At 63.6% G+C, this 15,686-nt stretch overlaps 2 protein-coding genes across 4 annotated transcripts in view; both read right to left on the bottom strand.

The window, feature by feature from the left end:
- Nucleotides 1-275: 275 nt before the first annotated feature.
- On the bottom strand, nucleotides 276-6,384 carry F7 (coagulation factor VII). Its single transcript, XM_065896041.1, has 8 exons — nucleotides 6,312-6,384; nucleotides 5,158-5,318; nucleotides 4,592-4,616; nucleotides 4,404-4,517; nucleotides 2,929-3,069; nucleotides 1,993-2,102; nucleotides 1,485-1,608; nucleotides 276-931 (listed from the first exon to the last, which is right to left on the bottom strand). The coding sequence occupies exons 1-8, from the start codon at nucleotides 6,379-6,381 to the stop codon at nucleotides 333-335; spliced, it is 1,344 nt and encodes a 447-aa protein (XP_065752113.1). The 5' UTR covers nucleotides 6,382-6,384; the 3' UTR covers nucleotides 276-332.
- Nucleotides 6,385-10,197: 3,813 nt separating this feature from the next.
- The window catches only part of MCF2L (MCF.2 cell line derived transforming sequence like), an 84,768-nt gene continuing 79,279 nt past the window's right edge, over nucleotides 10,198-15,686 (bottom strand). The window contains exons 27-31 of one of the 3 annotated variants that reach the window (XM_065896090.1): nucleotides 15,043-15,117; nucleotides 11,933-12,054; nucleotides 10,559-10,671; nucleotides 10,388-10,491; nucleotides 10,198-10,283 (exon numbers count right to left, since the gene is read on the bottom strand). In XM_065896090.1, coding sequence (XP_065752162.1) covers nucleotides 10,198-10,283; nucleotides 10,388-10,491; nucleotides 10,559-10,671; nucleotides 11,933-12,054; nucleotides 15,043-15,117 — 500 coding nt within the window. Of the gene's footprint in view, nucleotides 10,284-10,387; nucleotides 10,492-10,554; nucleotides 10,672-11,932; nucleotides 12,055-15,042; nucleotides 15,118-15,686 lie in introns of those variants that run through there. The other 2 variants (XM_065896091.1, XM_065896092.1) reach the window with 2 other exon arrangements.

The following is a 15,686-nucleotide window of genomic DNA, read 5'->3' as shown; positions in this document are numbered from 1 at the left end:
GGGTGGACACTCGCGCCCCTGCTGCTGGCCTGGCGCACCCAGCCCCCGCGTGCTCTGCCCAGTGTGCCACCTTCTGTCATTCCCCACCCCCCCGCCCCGTCTGCCTCTTTGACACTCAGTCTCTCTGTCCAGCTGCTCAGAATCTCCCTCAGGTTTCTCTCTGTCTCTCCATCCCTCAGTGTCTCTCTGTCTGTCAGTCTCCTTGTCTCCCTTTCTGTCTCTCCGTCTCTGTTTCCGCTTCCCCCTCCCCCGCCCCAAGAACCACAGGAGAATTTCCGGCTTTGGCGCGGGAAGACCGGGCACACACGGCGGCTTTATTTGCGGGGCAGGTGCTAGGGCAACAGCGGGGCCCGGACGAGGCCCCCCGAGGGTGGTGGGGAGCCCATGAGATGGCGGAGCCAGGCCGTGTACTGGGAGACCCGGGTGTAGACGCCGAAGTGGCCGGCGGCTGCGCAGCCCTCGCCCCAGCTGACGACACCCGTCAGGTACCAGGTGCCCTGGAAGTGGGTGGCGTGCGGGCCCCCGCTGTCCCCCTTGCAGGCGTCCTTGCTGCCGTCCGTGTAGCCGGCGCAGAACATGTTGTCAGTGACGACGGGGCCGCCGGGCCTCCGGCGCGACAGCTGCCGGCAGTCCTGGGTCAGGAGCCGGGGCACGTGCACGGCCATGAGCCGGAGAGCCGTGGCGCCGCGCTCCAGGAGCTGGCCCCAGCCGCTGACGGCCGAGAAGCGCACGAAGGCCAGCGTCCGCTCCGCGAAGGCCCGCTCGGGCAGGCAGAGGGGCGCCACGTGGTCGCCGAGGGCCACGGGCCGCGCCAGGCGCAGCAGGGCCAGGTCGTGGTCCGTCTTGCCCCGGACGTACTTGTCGGGAATGATGACCTGAGCCACCTGCCTCTCCTGCTCATCACCTTCGTCCTGGCTGAGGTCGTGCTCGCCTGCGGCGGGGGCGGGGGCGGAGGCGGACTGTCCACTCACTCCCCGCCTCGCCTCCCGGGCCAGTGTCTCCTGTCGGGCAGGAGGGGCCCTGCGTCCCCCGCCCCCGGCGGGCGAGCAGCCTCCTGGGGCTGCCGGGGGGTCAGCATGGGCGTGAGTCGGGGCGGATATGGCCCCGAGGTGCTGGAGGCAGGTGAGGGGGTCGGGCGGGCAGCCGTGACTGGGTGAGGAGAGGGTGCCCCGTTCCCCTGGTTCTTCCAGACGGGGCCTGGCCCTCCTGGGGTCCTTGTCGTCCCCTAAACCCACCGGGCAGCGCAGCCTTGGGTGGGGCACCCCTTCGGGGACCTTGGCGGGAGCAGCGTCACCCCAGGGCCGCATCTGGGTGGCAGAGAGGCTGAGGGGGTGGCCACAGTGGCGCTGTGGGTATGGGGTCTGCCCAGACGCTGCCACTTCTCTTTGTGGGGAAGGTCACTGGTCGTGGAAGCCCCAAATCTTAGCCCCGCGGTTGTCATTCAAGGATCGTCTCCTGGCAGAAGGAGGCGCCACGCAACCTACCCAGCACCACTGTCAGGTTCCTCCAGCTTCTGAGTCTGTCGAAACAGTGGGCTGCGGAGACCACCCAGACGGTGTCGAGCAGGGAGCCCCCGCACAGCAGCGCCCCATTCAGCTTCAGCATGGCCTGACAAGGGCACAGCAGATGCCGGAAGCTCGCGTTCCCGTCGTGGCTGCCTGGGGGTCTCCCCTTTCCCGTGCACCCCGGATGGGGGCTGCTCCCCTTTCCCGTGCACCCCGGATGGGGGCTGCTCCCCTTTCGCGTGCACCCCGGATGCTGGCTGCTCCCCTTTCCCGTGCACCCCGGATGGGGGCTCCCCGTTCCCGTGCACCCCGGATGGGGGCTGCTCCCCTTTCCCGTGCACCCCGGATGGGGGCTGCTTTACAGGCCGCTTCCATCCAGCTAAGGGAGTGGAAAACGTGGACGCTGGCCAGACATGCCGGGGCTGGGCTTCTCTGTGCATGCCCGGGATTGTCACCCAATTTCGACCCAGTGCTCCTGGAGCCTTACCTGCCAGGGGCACTCCCCTTTGGGGCAGACGTGACCACCCACGATTCGGCCTTGGGGGTTGCTGTCGTTTCTTTTTTCCAGAACAGGCATTTTTCCGCACGGATATTCAACTGTGTAAAACAAATCCAGCAAGACGTGGGGATGTGTGGGGTGCTGGTGAGAAAGGCCAGGGGCCCTGCGGACGGGCGGCTGCGCCTCTGGTCCTGCCCGGGGCTGCGCCAGGCCCTTGCGGGAGCTGCCGGGGAAGCAGATGGCCCAGGGTCCTGGAGACTGGGTCCCGCGCATTTTCCAAGGGGGGAAGACGTGCGGCTTGAAGTCACTAAAGGTGTAAAGGATAAGCTGTGTAAGGTGACCGGCATCTCAGACAATCGGGCTGCTCTTCTGACCCGGCTCTAAGTTTTCCTTCCTGCTCCAGGAAAGCCCCAGGCCAGAAAAGAAAGCCTTTAGAGGCGGCAGCTGAGTTTCAGGCTTCCCAGACAAGGCTGGGTCCATCCACCTCTGGAGAGACGCGGGGCGGGGGGTGGGGTCAGCTTTGGGGGCTGCAGCCCCATCGCCTTTAGGCTGGTTTGGAGACGTTTTCCATTTTCCCAGAAGTGCTTGCCATTGAAGAGACTTGGAATCCAGAACCGTGCTGCCGTCAGTACAGACACTGGGTGTGACTGGGTGAGGTGCTGAGCGGGGAGCCGCCTTCTGCGCCACCCCACCCTCGCTCCGGGGCTCCGCGCCGCCCACCGTGGCCCCTCCCTGCTCTGGGGGCGGGGCGGCCGCCTCCACCCCAGCTTCCCCTCTGCCGCGAGGCGCAGAGCGCGCCGGCAGTGCCTGGTAGATGCTCAGTGATGCTATGCTTCCCCCCACCCCATCTGGTAGCGAACGGGGGGACGTGTATCAGGACAATGAAACCACCAGCCCTAGACCTGGTCCGCGAGGACCTGTTACCTGTGGCCGTGCAGGACACCCCGTCCGCCTGGAGCGCGTACCCCTCGTGGCACCCACAGGTGCGCCCAGCCTCCGCGTCATCCCTGCAGTACTGCTCACAGCCACCGTTGTCATTCGGGCAGATCAGCTGGCTCTTCTTGTCTGAGGGCAGAGGGTATGGCCGACAGGGGGCCCCGGTCAGGGCAAGCAGGCCTGGGCCAGGGGCTGTGTTCTGCACGAAGGTGGCACCCAGCTTCCGGCTCCAGGGACAGCCTGGCACCAGCCCACTCCGCAGACTGACCCAGAAGGGCACGACCTGGAGTTTGGGGCAGGGTCCCACGTCTGAGCAGCTTCGCCAGTGGGGATGCGGGGCTGGCACGCTGTGGCCTCCACAACGTCATCCCTCCCAGGCTGGGGAAAGCAGAGGCCCCTGGGGACGGTGGACGAGTCCGACTCAATCGGAGGCCTGCCCGCGAGCAGTCAGAGCCAGGAGGCTGGTCTGCAGCCGGGGCCTGGTGCCCCGGGGAGCCGCCCGGGCTGGCCGCTGGCCCAACCTGCCTCTGAAACAGGGAGCTTTGTTGTGGACACGCGCTTGGCTCGCTCTGTAAGTCCAGGGCCTGTCCTGGAGGGGAATCCACACCAGGACCGCCGAGCACCCAAGCCCCAGGTGGCCGGCAGGGACCCTCCTCCCTGGCCGCTCCCCTCCCTCTTTGACCGTGGTCCTTTGAGATGTGCTAGGTGGCATCAGAATGTCCACGGGGGGGAGGGGTCCCAGGAAGTGACTGCCCTCTCTGATGAGGTCGTCCACTTTCATTTGATCTGCCCGATAAGTGTGCTGCTTTCCTGGGGGCCTGGGGCACCTGGCATCAGCGCGAGCCCTGGAAGGGCTGGACACGGGGGTCAGCCACGTCCTTGTGCCTGAGCCGCAGGGGGACCTCACGACACCGGGGCTTGTGGGCGCGTCCCTGGCGGGTGAGTCTCTGTAAGTTCTGTCTCACATGGTCTCGGAGAACAGAACACCATCCACAGGGCTCCCGGGAAGAAGCCGCTGGGAGCTCACACCTGGCCCCTCGGCTGTTTGAACCCATATCCTTTCTGTGTGATAACTGTAACCGTGCCTGTGTCGGCCTTCAGAGCACGCTGACCTAGCAGATGACTGACGCTGAGGGTGGTCTGGGGAGCCCTGAACTGTGTGGTACTGTAATACTGGGCCTACCCTTGTAACAGCAAGTAGGGAAGGCCGAGCTTCCCCAACCACCTCGCCACGGGGATGTGTGGAGCTGACGGAGATGCAGTGATTCCCCGGCCCCCTCCGGGTGCGTCAGAATTTCCCAGTGCCGGGAGCCCAGAAGGGGACAGGGCATCACAAGTGGAAGAATTAGCACCTGAGAACCCCAGATCCGAGACTCTCAGGTTGAGGCCCTTCCAGGTCACGGAGGCCAACCTCCCCCCAGGCCGTGCTCAGCAGTCCCCCCGGGGGCCCCGGGCGTCCTCACCCGTCTCACAGTTCCGGCCCTCGAAGCCATCCAGGCAGAAGCAGAGGTAGGACTGCAGCTGGTCCTCGCAGGAGCCCCCGTTCTGACAGGGCCTGGAGGCGCACTGGTCCCCGTCTGCGGGCAAGTCAGAGTTAGGATGCCGAGAGAGGGGCTGGCGGGTAGATCACGTCGGCCGGGCACGTACTCACCGTTGTAAGAAATCCAGAACCGATTCTGAGGGAGCAAAGAGGAAGGCGCGTGACGCAGGCGTGCGCCAGAGGCAGTGCGTATGGCCCCGCGGAAGGAGCTGGCGGGCTGGGGGGCTTCTGACCTGGCCCTCGTGATGGGCTCTGAAAGCCAGACTTTCTCCTCTGGAGACGAGGGGGGTGCATCCAGGGGAAGCGAGTTTTTTCCTAATATCCACCCGCCATTGCTAAGGCCACCAGAGGTCACAGGTTTCCTCTCCCAAGTCAGGATTCCCAGGCTTTAGCTGTGCCACATCCGAGCTGTGAACGCGGACAAGACAACCCCGCTCCCTGAGGCCCCACTTCCTCCTCAGATGCTGCATCGACTGTCCAGTCCCCCGCTGAGCGGGACAAGGTGGGAAAGGGACGCACGGGCGCTCTGCCGACCGCAGAGGCCCCGTCAGTAAAAGGGATTCCCGCGGAATCTTTTGGCCAATGAAGTAAAACTCGCAGGGTTGTCGTGAGAATCAAAGCAGGCTTCACAACCACGGGGTGGCCGCCGCACGCCCGCTGGCCCCAGGCGAGCTCACCGTCCTCTCCTCGCTCTGGAAGATCTCCCGGGCCTCCTCGAAGGAGCAGAACTCCTCCCTGCACTCGCGCTCCAGGGATCCAGGCCACAGTTCCTCCAGCAACCAGTTGGCGCGCCGGGGCCTGTGCAGGACACTGTGGGCCTGCTCCTGGGAGACAAAGACTGGAGGGCGGGCCGTGAGACGCTGGACGCCCGGGGGGGCCCACAGCCTCCCGTTCCCCCACCTCGCCCTCCACAGGAAGTGTTCCCGCCATCCCTTCCACTAGGTAATGGGAGTCAGAGGGCTCCTGTCCACAGGCCTGGCTGAGTTTGCAATGGGAGCACTGCACAAGCTTTATGTGCCGGAGGAAGGCAACGTGCTCAGTGAGTCATCGCAACACGTTCACGCCCTTGACCTGGTCCCTTCGCTTCTAGGAGTTTATCCCAAGGAAATGCTCTGAGACCTGCAGAGACCCAGCCATCAGGAAAGCTGGAGACAAATAATCTGAAGCATAAACGATGGTGCCCTCTGATGCTTAAGAAGGTGCGATATTAAGTGGAAGAAGAAGACAAGCAGGAAGGACCACGGCGGCACCAGCTCTGCCTCTCGGACCCCAGAGTCTGGCCGTGGGATCTGAGGGACAACGTGAGCCGGACTTTATTACGGAACAGTGTCGGTGCCCGGTTCCCACCTCGGCCGCCCCTCGGGGCTGGAGAGTCACGATGACAGCTCACAGAGCCGTCCCCGTGTTACCGGCTCAGGCCTCCCAGCGTCTGCGAGGACGGGGTGCAGGGGTCACAGGCGTGGTGGCAGATCATTACGGTCTGGCATCCCCACACCGTCCCTCGCACCAGCCCCCCACCGAGAGGCCGAGAGAGCAGAGTGAGAGAGGCACCCCCGAGCCCCAGATCCTGTGCCAGGGGGTGGGGGGGTGTTGGCGGCAGGCGGGGGGCGCCCACTGTGGCCGGGGGACGCCACGGCTTCCAAAAGTCTGGAAAATAATTCCCCGAAGCCTTTCCTCCAAGTGCTGGGCGAGGCCCTGGGCACCGTTTGCCTTTCGGAAGGAGAGCAGATCAGAGCAGAGCTGCCAGCAAACGGGAGCGCCCCGCACATGGGCCGGCTTTGGGGGTCGGCTGCCCTTCCGCTGGGTGAATGGGGAAACCTCCCTCGCGTACCTGCCACCAGGGACCCCCGCAGGCCCAGCAGAAGGCAGAGGAGGGCCAGCCCCCGGAGCCAAGGAGCCATGGCGAGGCCCTGGGTCGCTTCGTCTGTTGACTTTCCAGGTGGGGAGGCGGGCAAAGTTCTCCAAGAGCCCGAGAGGATGGGGGAGGGAGGCCTCGCCTCCCAAGCACACGGGCGTGCGGTCCCCCGCCCAGTGCCTGCTGACCGGACAGACGGGCCGCCCCAGGGCACGGGCGTGGGGAGGCAGGCTCCTTGTCCGAGAGAGACTCGGGCGTCGGGATGCGTGTCCGGTGGCGTGCGCAGCTCAAATGCGCCTCAGAAGCCTGCAGCCCGAGGACCTAGGACGGCAAGCTGGGAAACAGAACTGAAGTGCGGGTGGAGAGCCGTCCCCCGCAGTGATGGTACTGGGAAAGGGGAGCACGTTTGGGGCGTGAATGTGAATATCTTGTCACAGGGGAGGCCTGGTTTCTCAGCCGAAGGGCCCCTCTGGGAGCGCGAGGGGGAGGGGCGCGCGCCCCCCGCGGAGCCCCTGCCCCCATCTCAGCCCTGGGGCGCCCGGGTCTTGTCCCTCATGCCCTCCTGGGCCCAGGCCACCAGCTGGGGTGACCAGCTATCCTGGCCGCCAGGCACGAAAGGGTTTCTCAGGACGCTGGACTTTCCAGACTTAACTGGTACTGTCCTGGGCCCGTTGGGCTGGCGGTCACCCTGCAAGCCTCACTCAGGCGTCCAGCCTCCTCTAGAAGTCGCCTCCGCTCCATAAACGGGTGGAGGCTGGGGACACCAGCTCTGCGCATTTATCTTCAGAGGGGGAGCAGGGAGACCCAGCTGTTCCAGGCGGGTCCCCAGATGGAAGGCAGTCCTTAGAGGACATTTTACTTATCACCTCTGGAATTTCTGTTTGTCACGGTCAACAGTTGTTTAGGAATTCAGTTATACAGGAATTTATTTGTGAAGGGGGGAGGGGGAGAGGAGGGAGGGGGAGGGGGAGAGGAGGGGGAGGGGGAGAGGAGGGGGAGGGGGAGAGGAGGGGGAGGGGGAGAGGAGGGGGAGGGGGAGAGGAGGGGGAGGGGGAGGGGAGGGACTCTCACAGCCCTTCGTGGCGCCGCCTGGGCCCAGTGGGTGCAGCGGCTCTGGAGTCAGACCACCTGGCAGGGTGCTGTCAGGGTCCGTGTCCTCCCAGCTTGGGGAGGAAGGGGCTCATTCCTTTGAGCCTCACTTTCTTTGCGGGGCAGCGGGGCTGCTCGTCCTGCCGAGAGCGTGGGGGTGCGCACTGTCCTGCGAGGGCTCCAGGAGCGCCACCTGCCGCCCCTGCCGGGTGCGGCCACTGCCGGGGCTTCCTCCGGCCCCAGGGCTGCGCAGTCACTGCTCGCTGACTCGGCGCTCCTTTCCAGCCGCCTGACCCAGCACCGCCCCCAGGGGCTCCAGCGACAGGAATCTATCCAGTCCCAGGCCTGGTCAGGTGTCCCAGGGCCAAGCTCCCTCCAGAGGCTCTGTGGAGGGTCCTTCCGGCCTCTTCCAGCTCCTGGGGCTCTGGTGGCCCTTGGTACCCCTGACATGCTGAGCCAGCCCTCCAGCTCCCGCCTGGTGTGTGTGTGTGTCCAAATTTCCTGCTCCTTATAAGGACATCAGTCATGGGACTAGGGGCCACCATGACCCCATCTTAACCAACTGCACCTGCAGTGACCCTATATCCAAGCCGGATCACCTTCTGGGGTGGACAGGGATCCTAGGGGTGCTCTCAGCCCGGTGCCCCTGGCTTCCCTCGAATGGAGCTGAGCTGTGCCTGTGTTTGGAGCCACGTGAGGGCATCCAGACCACAGGCCCAGTAGGGACAAGGCTCGGGGGCGAAGAAAAGACTCTGCTCCTTCTAGGGCTTCTCAGAGCATCACCGCTGAACCAGGTTTCCGCAGACAAATGACCTGCCTGGCACAGGGCATCAGCGTGAATTGGGGCAAAGCGAAGGACAGAGGCCCTCAGGTCCAGGGTGACGGGGTCCCCGCAGAGGTGGAGGGGACGCTGCAGGCCAGTGGGGACCTGGCTTCGAGGAGCCACTACGCACACTGACACTTGTGCTATTTCTCCCAGATGGCCGAGCACAGGTACAGAGTTCACCCTATCTTAGTCCTGCAGGAGAAGCCCTGACAGAGGGGGAGGGGAGGGGGCTCAGGGGTCAGGAGGCCCCACTCGCCCTGGGCCCCTCCGGCGCACGCTGGCATCTGGGGGGGGGGGTCGTTCCAGTGAGGGCCACCCAGTTCCAGATCCTGTGCCTTTACAGAGGACGGCCGACAGCAAGAGGTGCTGATGTTTATTCAAACACCAGCCATACAATAAAGAACTCGGATTTTTAAACTTCACTTACATCAGCAGTTAAAAAAAAAAAGGAACCGTGACTGAAACATGAGGTTTTAAAGTGCTTTTATGAGGAAGAGATCACAAAAATGGTGGCCAATCCCAGGCTGGGAATGGCAGGAACGGTGCCTGAACAGTCAATCTATTCAGTAAATTATGTGAAGCATCATTTTGCAAATAACTTATACACCAGGAGAAAAGCTGCCGAGCTTGTACGCCGTCCACCACACTCTCCAGAGAGGCCTGGCCCTGCACAAGGACGGGGAGCCCGTGGGCTGGGCTGCAGGGGCCTGGGGCTCGGGGGGCTGTAGAGCGACACATCGCCAGCAGCTTGGAGGCTATAAATACACCCCTCACAGTGGGGACGTATGTACACACATCGACATATATACACACATATAAAAATATCTGCCGCAATCAGACCCGGAAAGAAGCGTTTCCAAGGAACAGAATTTGTTTCTGAAACACAAAACACAGTAAAACAGAAGAGTTTTCTTTCCAGTTCTGCCTTGATTTGAATAAGATAAACTCTGCTGTGCTCAGGACAGCTCCACACAGGACATGCCAGGCCGGGGTGGGGAGGGGGGGCGCGGGGCGGGAGCTCAGGTTTTCCCTGGGCTCCTGTGACAGCATCGGTTCAGGTGACACCTGCAAAAACTGCATCTTTACACAGTCTTTAAAAACAATAAAAATACCCTAATTCAGTGAAGTGTTAAAAAATCGAGTCCCCCGTGTTTTTTCTGTAGAAAAGAAGGTTAATACTTTATAGTTCACATTTTCCCTTGAAAATTAACCTACACAGGTGAAGGAATTTCCTTGGTTTCTAACTGCCTGTGTTTGTAGAAACGCTGCCTGATTCTACCGAGGGGTGTCCTTCCACTCACCTGTGACCAGGTGGGCTGTTTCCACGAGAGCGTGTCCCCCAAATCACTCAGCGCCATGTAAACCCCAGTAACAAAAAATAGTTTTATATCAAATACAGTATGAAATTGTCATTTCACGTAAACACAGTGATTCTTGGTAAAGATCAGAGGCCAAAGTATCACCAAAAAGATGGCCGTAGAATTAATCCTTGCTTTAAAAAAAAAATGTGTATAAGACAAACTAGCCTCCTGCCCCCGCACCAAGCCGCTGGGTCAGTGAATCGGTCACTTCTTTTGGAAGCAGCTCCACAGAACGCGTGTTCCTGCAGAAAGCACCGGACCAGAAACGTCAGAAACCAAAGGGGAACGGCTGCGGCCGAGGCCGAAGGGGAGTCCCCGGGAGCCCTTCTGCACCGGAGGCCTGTCGTCTGCAGCCCCGTCCGTCCGACTCCCCGAGGAAGCCGCGGTGCCGCGCTCTTCCTGCGCCCTGGGACGCGCGCGCGGTCCCGGCGCCGAGGCCGCAGGGCGGACTCTTCCCGAACCTTCGTCTGGGGCCGCGGCGGCGCCGGGGTTCCGTGGGCCGTTCTGTGGGCGCCGGCTCCTCCCCACGCCGCGCCGGCCCGAGCAGAGGCCAGCTCCCAGGGCCGCAGGCGGGGTGGCCGCGGCGCTACCCCTGCAGGTCCGCGAGGGCGGCCGCGCAGCTCTCGCTGCAGCTGGACGAGGCGCTCAGCAGGGCGGACCCCGCGCTGGACTCTGCGGACAAGCAGGCGAGCGGCTGCCGCGCGTCCTGGCCCCGCCCCGGCCCCGCCCCCGGCCCCGCCTTCGCCGCAGTGCCTGGGCTGCTCGGCGGCCCGTACCTGGGCTGCTCAGGCAACCGGGGGCGCCGCGCTGGCCGAGGAGCGCGGACAGGTTGCGGGCTGGCAGCCAGCCCTCGCCGCCGGAGCTCACGTTCCGCACGAACCTGCAAAGGGCGCGGTCAGGGTGCGGCAGCGCGCGCGGGCTGCGCGGGGGCGCGCGGGCGGTCTTACCAGAGGCCCTCGTCGCCCTCCTGCACCAGCTCCACCTCGTCCCCGCTCCTCAGGACCAGCGCGTCGGGGCCCCCCTTCTCGTCCAGCCCCGTGACGGTGTACTTCCCGGGGACCTGGGGAGGGGACGGCAGGGCGCATGGCACACGTGGCACGCAGCTGCCGGTGCCCAGCGTCCAGCGTCCCGGGAAGGACGAGAGCCTTGCCGTTCGCAGAGCTTCCGGTGGGACTACGGCCTTACATTGGGAAGGTCTCCTCGTCCAGGGAGACGCTCGGTCTCACGTGGCGACCACTAAACCTGACCAGCCTGTGCGGTGCCCTTGGCTGTGCCCCAGTGCTCACACCACACCCGGCTCCTGCGGTCGCAGGGCCTTTGCACCTGCTGTTGCCTCTTCCTGGGTCACGCCTCTGCTCTCAGGGCACACGCTCTGCCTTTTACTAGTCTTTCACCCCAGGAGAGGGGGCATTCTTGTCCACCTTGTCCCCTGTTTGCCTTCAGTGCCTGACACAGCAGGTGCTCAGCACACCTGTGGACGGAGCCGCTGCGCGACGCGGACTCTGAGAAGGGGAGGCCATTCTGCTGGATTGTGGGGCTGCGGCCTCACGAGCAGCGAGATGCATGACCGGGAGCCCCTGAACTGTGCAGGGGTCACGCGCCACCAGGCTTGGGAGCAGGGAAAGCCAGGCCAGTGTCCGTTACCCTCACGGGAGCAGCTGCACCCTCTGGACACCCTGCGCAGCACCTGGCACCCTCCTGCTGCACCGCGAGCTTCCGGAATGCCGCCAGCAGGTCTGCCCGCCTGCCTCCCCGCCCGCCTAGGCTCCCCCACTGGCCCCGCAACGCCCTGGCCGGCTCTTCTCACCCTCAGGCCTCCTCGGGAAAGGCTGCCCTGGCCACCCGAGACTCTCCCTGCGCTCTCCTCCAGTTACCTGTGTCTACCCCTCCAGCTCTGGGGTGCTTTGCTCGCTGCGATAAACCAGGTGTGGACCAGGGCAGCACCGAGCGGGCAGCAAGTAACTGTTGCTACCGTCCTGACTCTGATGACTTAACATGTGAATAGTTTCCTCTGCTGCTCGCGCTAAAACGGGACTTTGTTTAGGAAGCAAATCCGTACCTCAGACAGTGCGATTCTCTGAAACAGATGGCGGTACACACGCAGCTTTAAGAAAGCTCCTCTGAGGGGCAGGTCAGAGGTGTGCGCTGTCCGCCGTGAGGTGGTCTGGTGAGAACTACAGGAGGGCGGGCACGCAGCCATGGGGCCCTGGCACCTGAAGGTCCCTCCCTAAGCCCTAGGAGGCACGGCCCCCTGAGCGGCACTGCTGGCTCCCTGCCCCCGGGACCAGCAGTGCCGCGGATGAGGTGGGAGCCAAGGTTACCAGCTTCCTGAGGCCTGCTCTCCCTTCCTCCTCTGCGTCCGAGGAGTTGACCGGCTCCTCGGCACTGGACCAGCCGTCGTTGTCCTCAGGAGCCTCTGGCGGGTTAGACGTTTTGCTCCAACCTAGAGAGGACCAGGCCCCAGTGAGGACCCCCTCAAGGTCGAGGGCGGCCTATGCACGTCCCCGCCACCCACACGTATCGGCTGGGGAAGCCTGCCCTTCCCGGCGGTGCGTAAAGGCGGGCCGGACACCCGCAGGTTTCCGCTTCAACCGTGCAAGCTGCCCAGAGGGCCTGGGCCACAACACCTGCTTCCTCAGCCGGAAACGAACCCCAGCCTCCACCCGCGCCGAGGCAAACGACGAGGGAAAGGCATTTTTAATCAACACCTGCAACTCTCAACACCCATCGGCCGGCCGGGAGAACAGCTCTTCACGATGCTGGGTGCTAGGAACGCCCAGGCCAGGGAGGGGGCCACCCTGTGCGGGTCACGGGCAGGGAAGAAGCTTCCTCCGGGTGTTATAAACTACGTAAACATTCCTTCTACTGCCCTGTGTCCCCAAAGAGTAGCCGCTGCATTTCCCATTGGGGGAGAGCGCAGGTGCATTGTGGAGAAATACAGCAAGTGCCACGAGCGAAGCGGGAGGCCGAAGCCACACGCTTGTGGCTCTGGACCCCAGCCGCCGCTCCGTGTGAAGTGGCGTTTCGACAAGAGGGGAGCGGATCCAGAACCAGTTCCCAGTTCCATCCGGTGTGGCCGAAGCACACCTTCTCCTGGGAGAGAGGGAGTGAGGGAACCACGTGGGCAAGGGCAGAGTGCATGCCTGCATGTCCCCCCACCCCTTGCAGTCAGGGTGCAGACAGAGGGGCAGCTGTCCCAAGGCCGACACTTTGAAGGCTGGCAGTGACAAGCTTGTGTTAAAGCGGTGTCAGGGAGCTGCCTCTGTCTTCACAGAAAAGGGAGCTGGGACCCAGAGATCCCCCCCAGCCCGCAGAGCACTGAGCCCCTGCTCCAGGCCAGGCCCGGCGCCCAGAGACCCTCTGGCCCTGCCTCTCCAGCCGGGCAGGGGTGGCGAGCACGACCCTTGGCCCCCGGCGGCTGGCGTCCATGCAGGAAGCGGGAAGCGGGGACTGTGGGTTGCCAGCCATTAACCACGCTCGCCACCTGCTTCGGCACGTCCGTAGCCGCCCAGGGCGGGAAGCTCAGACGGACGCCGGGTGGGGGTCACCAGGGGCCCCAGCGCCGGGCAGCTGGCCACAAATGTCCACCCCTCCAGCCCAGCACCGATAGACACAGGGCTCCCAGCCAAATGGAAGCATGCGTCCGAAGGGGGACAGCGGAGGCAGAAGGACGACGCTGCTCCCTGGGCAGAGGGGCAGCCCCTGGAAACAAGGTGTGTAAACCCTCACTTTAGAGCTGCGTGGACAGACGGCTCTGCCCTTTGGTCCCAGCCGGCCGCCCGGGGCCTCTGAGTGACCTTCTGTTAAAAGTGGGACGGACCCTGTGTCAACACAGTGCCACGGGAATAAGCATGACATACTGAGCCCCGTGGCCCGCTCCTAACCCACGCAGGGTGCTGGGGCTCGAGGAGGACGTCAGGCCAAGGAACCGTGAACACGTCACCTCTCGTTCCAGTAAGAGTCGCTGACACTGATACTGAAAAAACAAGGGGCTGATGCAACTCCAGGAAGCAAGCACTGGGCATTTTCAAGAGTGCCAGCCAGGACGGCCTGCAGCTCGCTGTCACCTGCTGTGGACTGAAGTGATTCCGATGGATGGGGGAAGGAGGGGGAAGGAGGGGGAAGGAAGGGGAAGGAAGGGGAAGGAGGGGGAAGGAAGGGGAAGGAGGGGGAAGGAGGGGGAAGGAGGGGAGAGGAGGGGGAAGGAGGGGGAAGGAAGGGGAAGGAGGGGGAAGGAGGGGGAAGGAGGGGAGAGGAGGGGGAAGGAAGGGGAAGGAGGGGGAAGGAGGGGAGAGGAGCTGGAGGGGGAGGAGGAGGGGAGGGGGAGGGGAGGGGGAGGGGAGGGGGGAGGGGAGGGGGAAGGAGTAGAGGGGGAAGGGAGAGGAGGAGGAGGGAGTAAGGGGGAGGGGAGGAGGAGGGGAAGGGGAGGGGAGGGGGAGGGGAGGGGAGGGGGAGGGAGGGAGGGGGGCTGGCAGCTGGGCCTGGGCTCAAGGCCCTAACACTCATCTACCAGGACATGAGGTCACCTCACCTGTCTCACAGGTGAGCAGAGGAGCTCGCAGAGGTGACACACAGGGCTCAAAGGGAGTAGACTGCAGCCTCCCACACAAGGAGAGTCAGCACAGCAGGGAGATGCCTCGGGCACCTCTGGGCCTTAAGCAGGAACACAAATGGCCAAGACCAGCCCCTCCCCGGAGACCGTGGTGGGGAGGTGATTCTACTCCCAAGTGCCTGGGGCTCCGTCTGCAGGGCTGGGTGCGGGCTGGGGTAGGGGTGGGTCTCTGGGCTCTCCAGCCGCCCAGGGAAGAGCCCTGGGTCCCTGCAGCGCGGCCTGTGGACTGAGGCCCGAGGGGGCTGTGCCGGGACCTGGCCCAGCAGCACCATCACGTGGTCTGGGAAGCGCGGGATAGCTCACAGAGTGAAATCCTGTCTGCGAGCCTTAGACCCTCAACCTGGGCCGGGTGGAGATGGGGGGCTTTGGGTTTCCCTGGGGGGGGGGCTCTACGCTCAGAATATGAGGGCAAGAGAGACAAAGGCCCGAGTTCCAATACGGAACCTCACCCCATCTGTCTGCGTCCCCAGAAGCATGGGGACAAACGGTGAGGAAGGATGGGCCTGGGACGTGGAGCCCCGCAGCCACTGAGTAAGAGAGCCCAGCCCAGCCCAGGCACCAGCCAGGTGTCAGCAGCTGCCACCTGGTGGCCTGTGGGCAGCTCTGCGCATTCTGGGCACACCTGGCCTGAGGCCTTGGACGGAGAAGCGTGACGTCACCACGGTACCTGTGGCCGGAGCGTCAGGCTTTGAACAAAACAGTGACTGTGCTCCTGGCTGGGAGGGACCTATTTCACTGGGCAGCTCAGATGGCGAGACAGGGTCCCTAACCGGATGGGGAAATGGCGCCAGGCTAGTCCAGGAGGCGGAGCCACTCTACCTCGTAAACCAAAAGGCGTTGGGTCGCTCTTTACTTGGTGTCGCTTAGCTTTTTTGTCGGGACTGGTAGGAGAGGCTGCAAAAGGAGGAAGAGCAGAGACAGAATGGGAGAGACGGAGTGAGGAGCGAGTGGAGCGCCAAGGGGGAGACGCGGCGAGCTCATGCTTGGGGAGACACACACGGTAGCAACAGGCTGCTTTCCAGTGACTCAAAAAGCAGCTTCTCGGGAACACGGCTCAGCTGGCGGAGGGACCCAGAGGTCCAGGGGAGGCCCGGAGAGCAGGAGGGTGAGACGGGCGGGTGATGGCCCTGCGTCGGCATCGTAGCTTTAGGTAAGCGGCCCCTTGGTTTGTTTTCTGAGCTCCACGTGAAGCATGCCCAGTACGCATGCTCGCCAAACCCAGCAAGGTATAAGGACCGGGATTTGTCCGTCTTTTTGTTTGTTAGTTTGTTTGAGGTCAACTTAAAAGTACTTTATAAATTGGGAAAAAAAGGAAAAAACCCTCCAATTTTTTGGACCAATGAAAAGACCTCTAGACAAGACGGGCTTTCAGAATCGGGAAGGGAGTCCTCTAACGACCCGCCTGGAACCTCAGGGCTGGCCTCATGTGCTGTCTGGGTGCATTTCCCCCATATATTCACTGC

This window comes from Phocoena phocoena, chromosome 18 (genome assembly GCF_963924675.1).
Source record: "Phocoena phocoena chromosome 18, mPhoPho1.1, whole genome shotgun sequence".
NCBI lineage: Eukaryota > Metazoa > Chordata > Mammalia > Artiodactyla > Phocoenidae > Phocoena > Phocoena phocoena.
Note: the sequence above shows the minus strand (reverse complement) of the source record. Positions and strands in the feature narration are given on the sequence as shown.

Coding starts and splice junctions, on each gene's coding strand:
- F7 (XM_065896041.1), bottom strand. CDS start 6,381: ATGGCTCCTTGGCTCCGGGGGCTGGCCCTCCTCTGCCTTCTGCTGGGC. Junction 4,518..4,591: donor GTTCTGGATTTCTTACAACG/GTGAGTACGTGC, acceptor ACTTGCCCGCAG/ACGGGGACCAGTGCGCCTCC. Junction 932..1,484: donor GAACCTGACAGTGGTGCTGG/GTAGGTTGCGTG, acceptor CCCCCGCCGCAG/GCGAGCACGACCTCAGCCAG.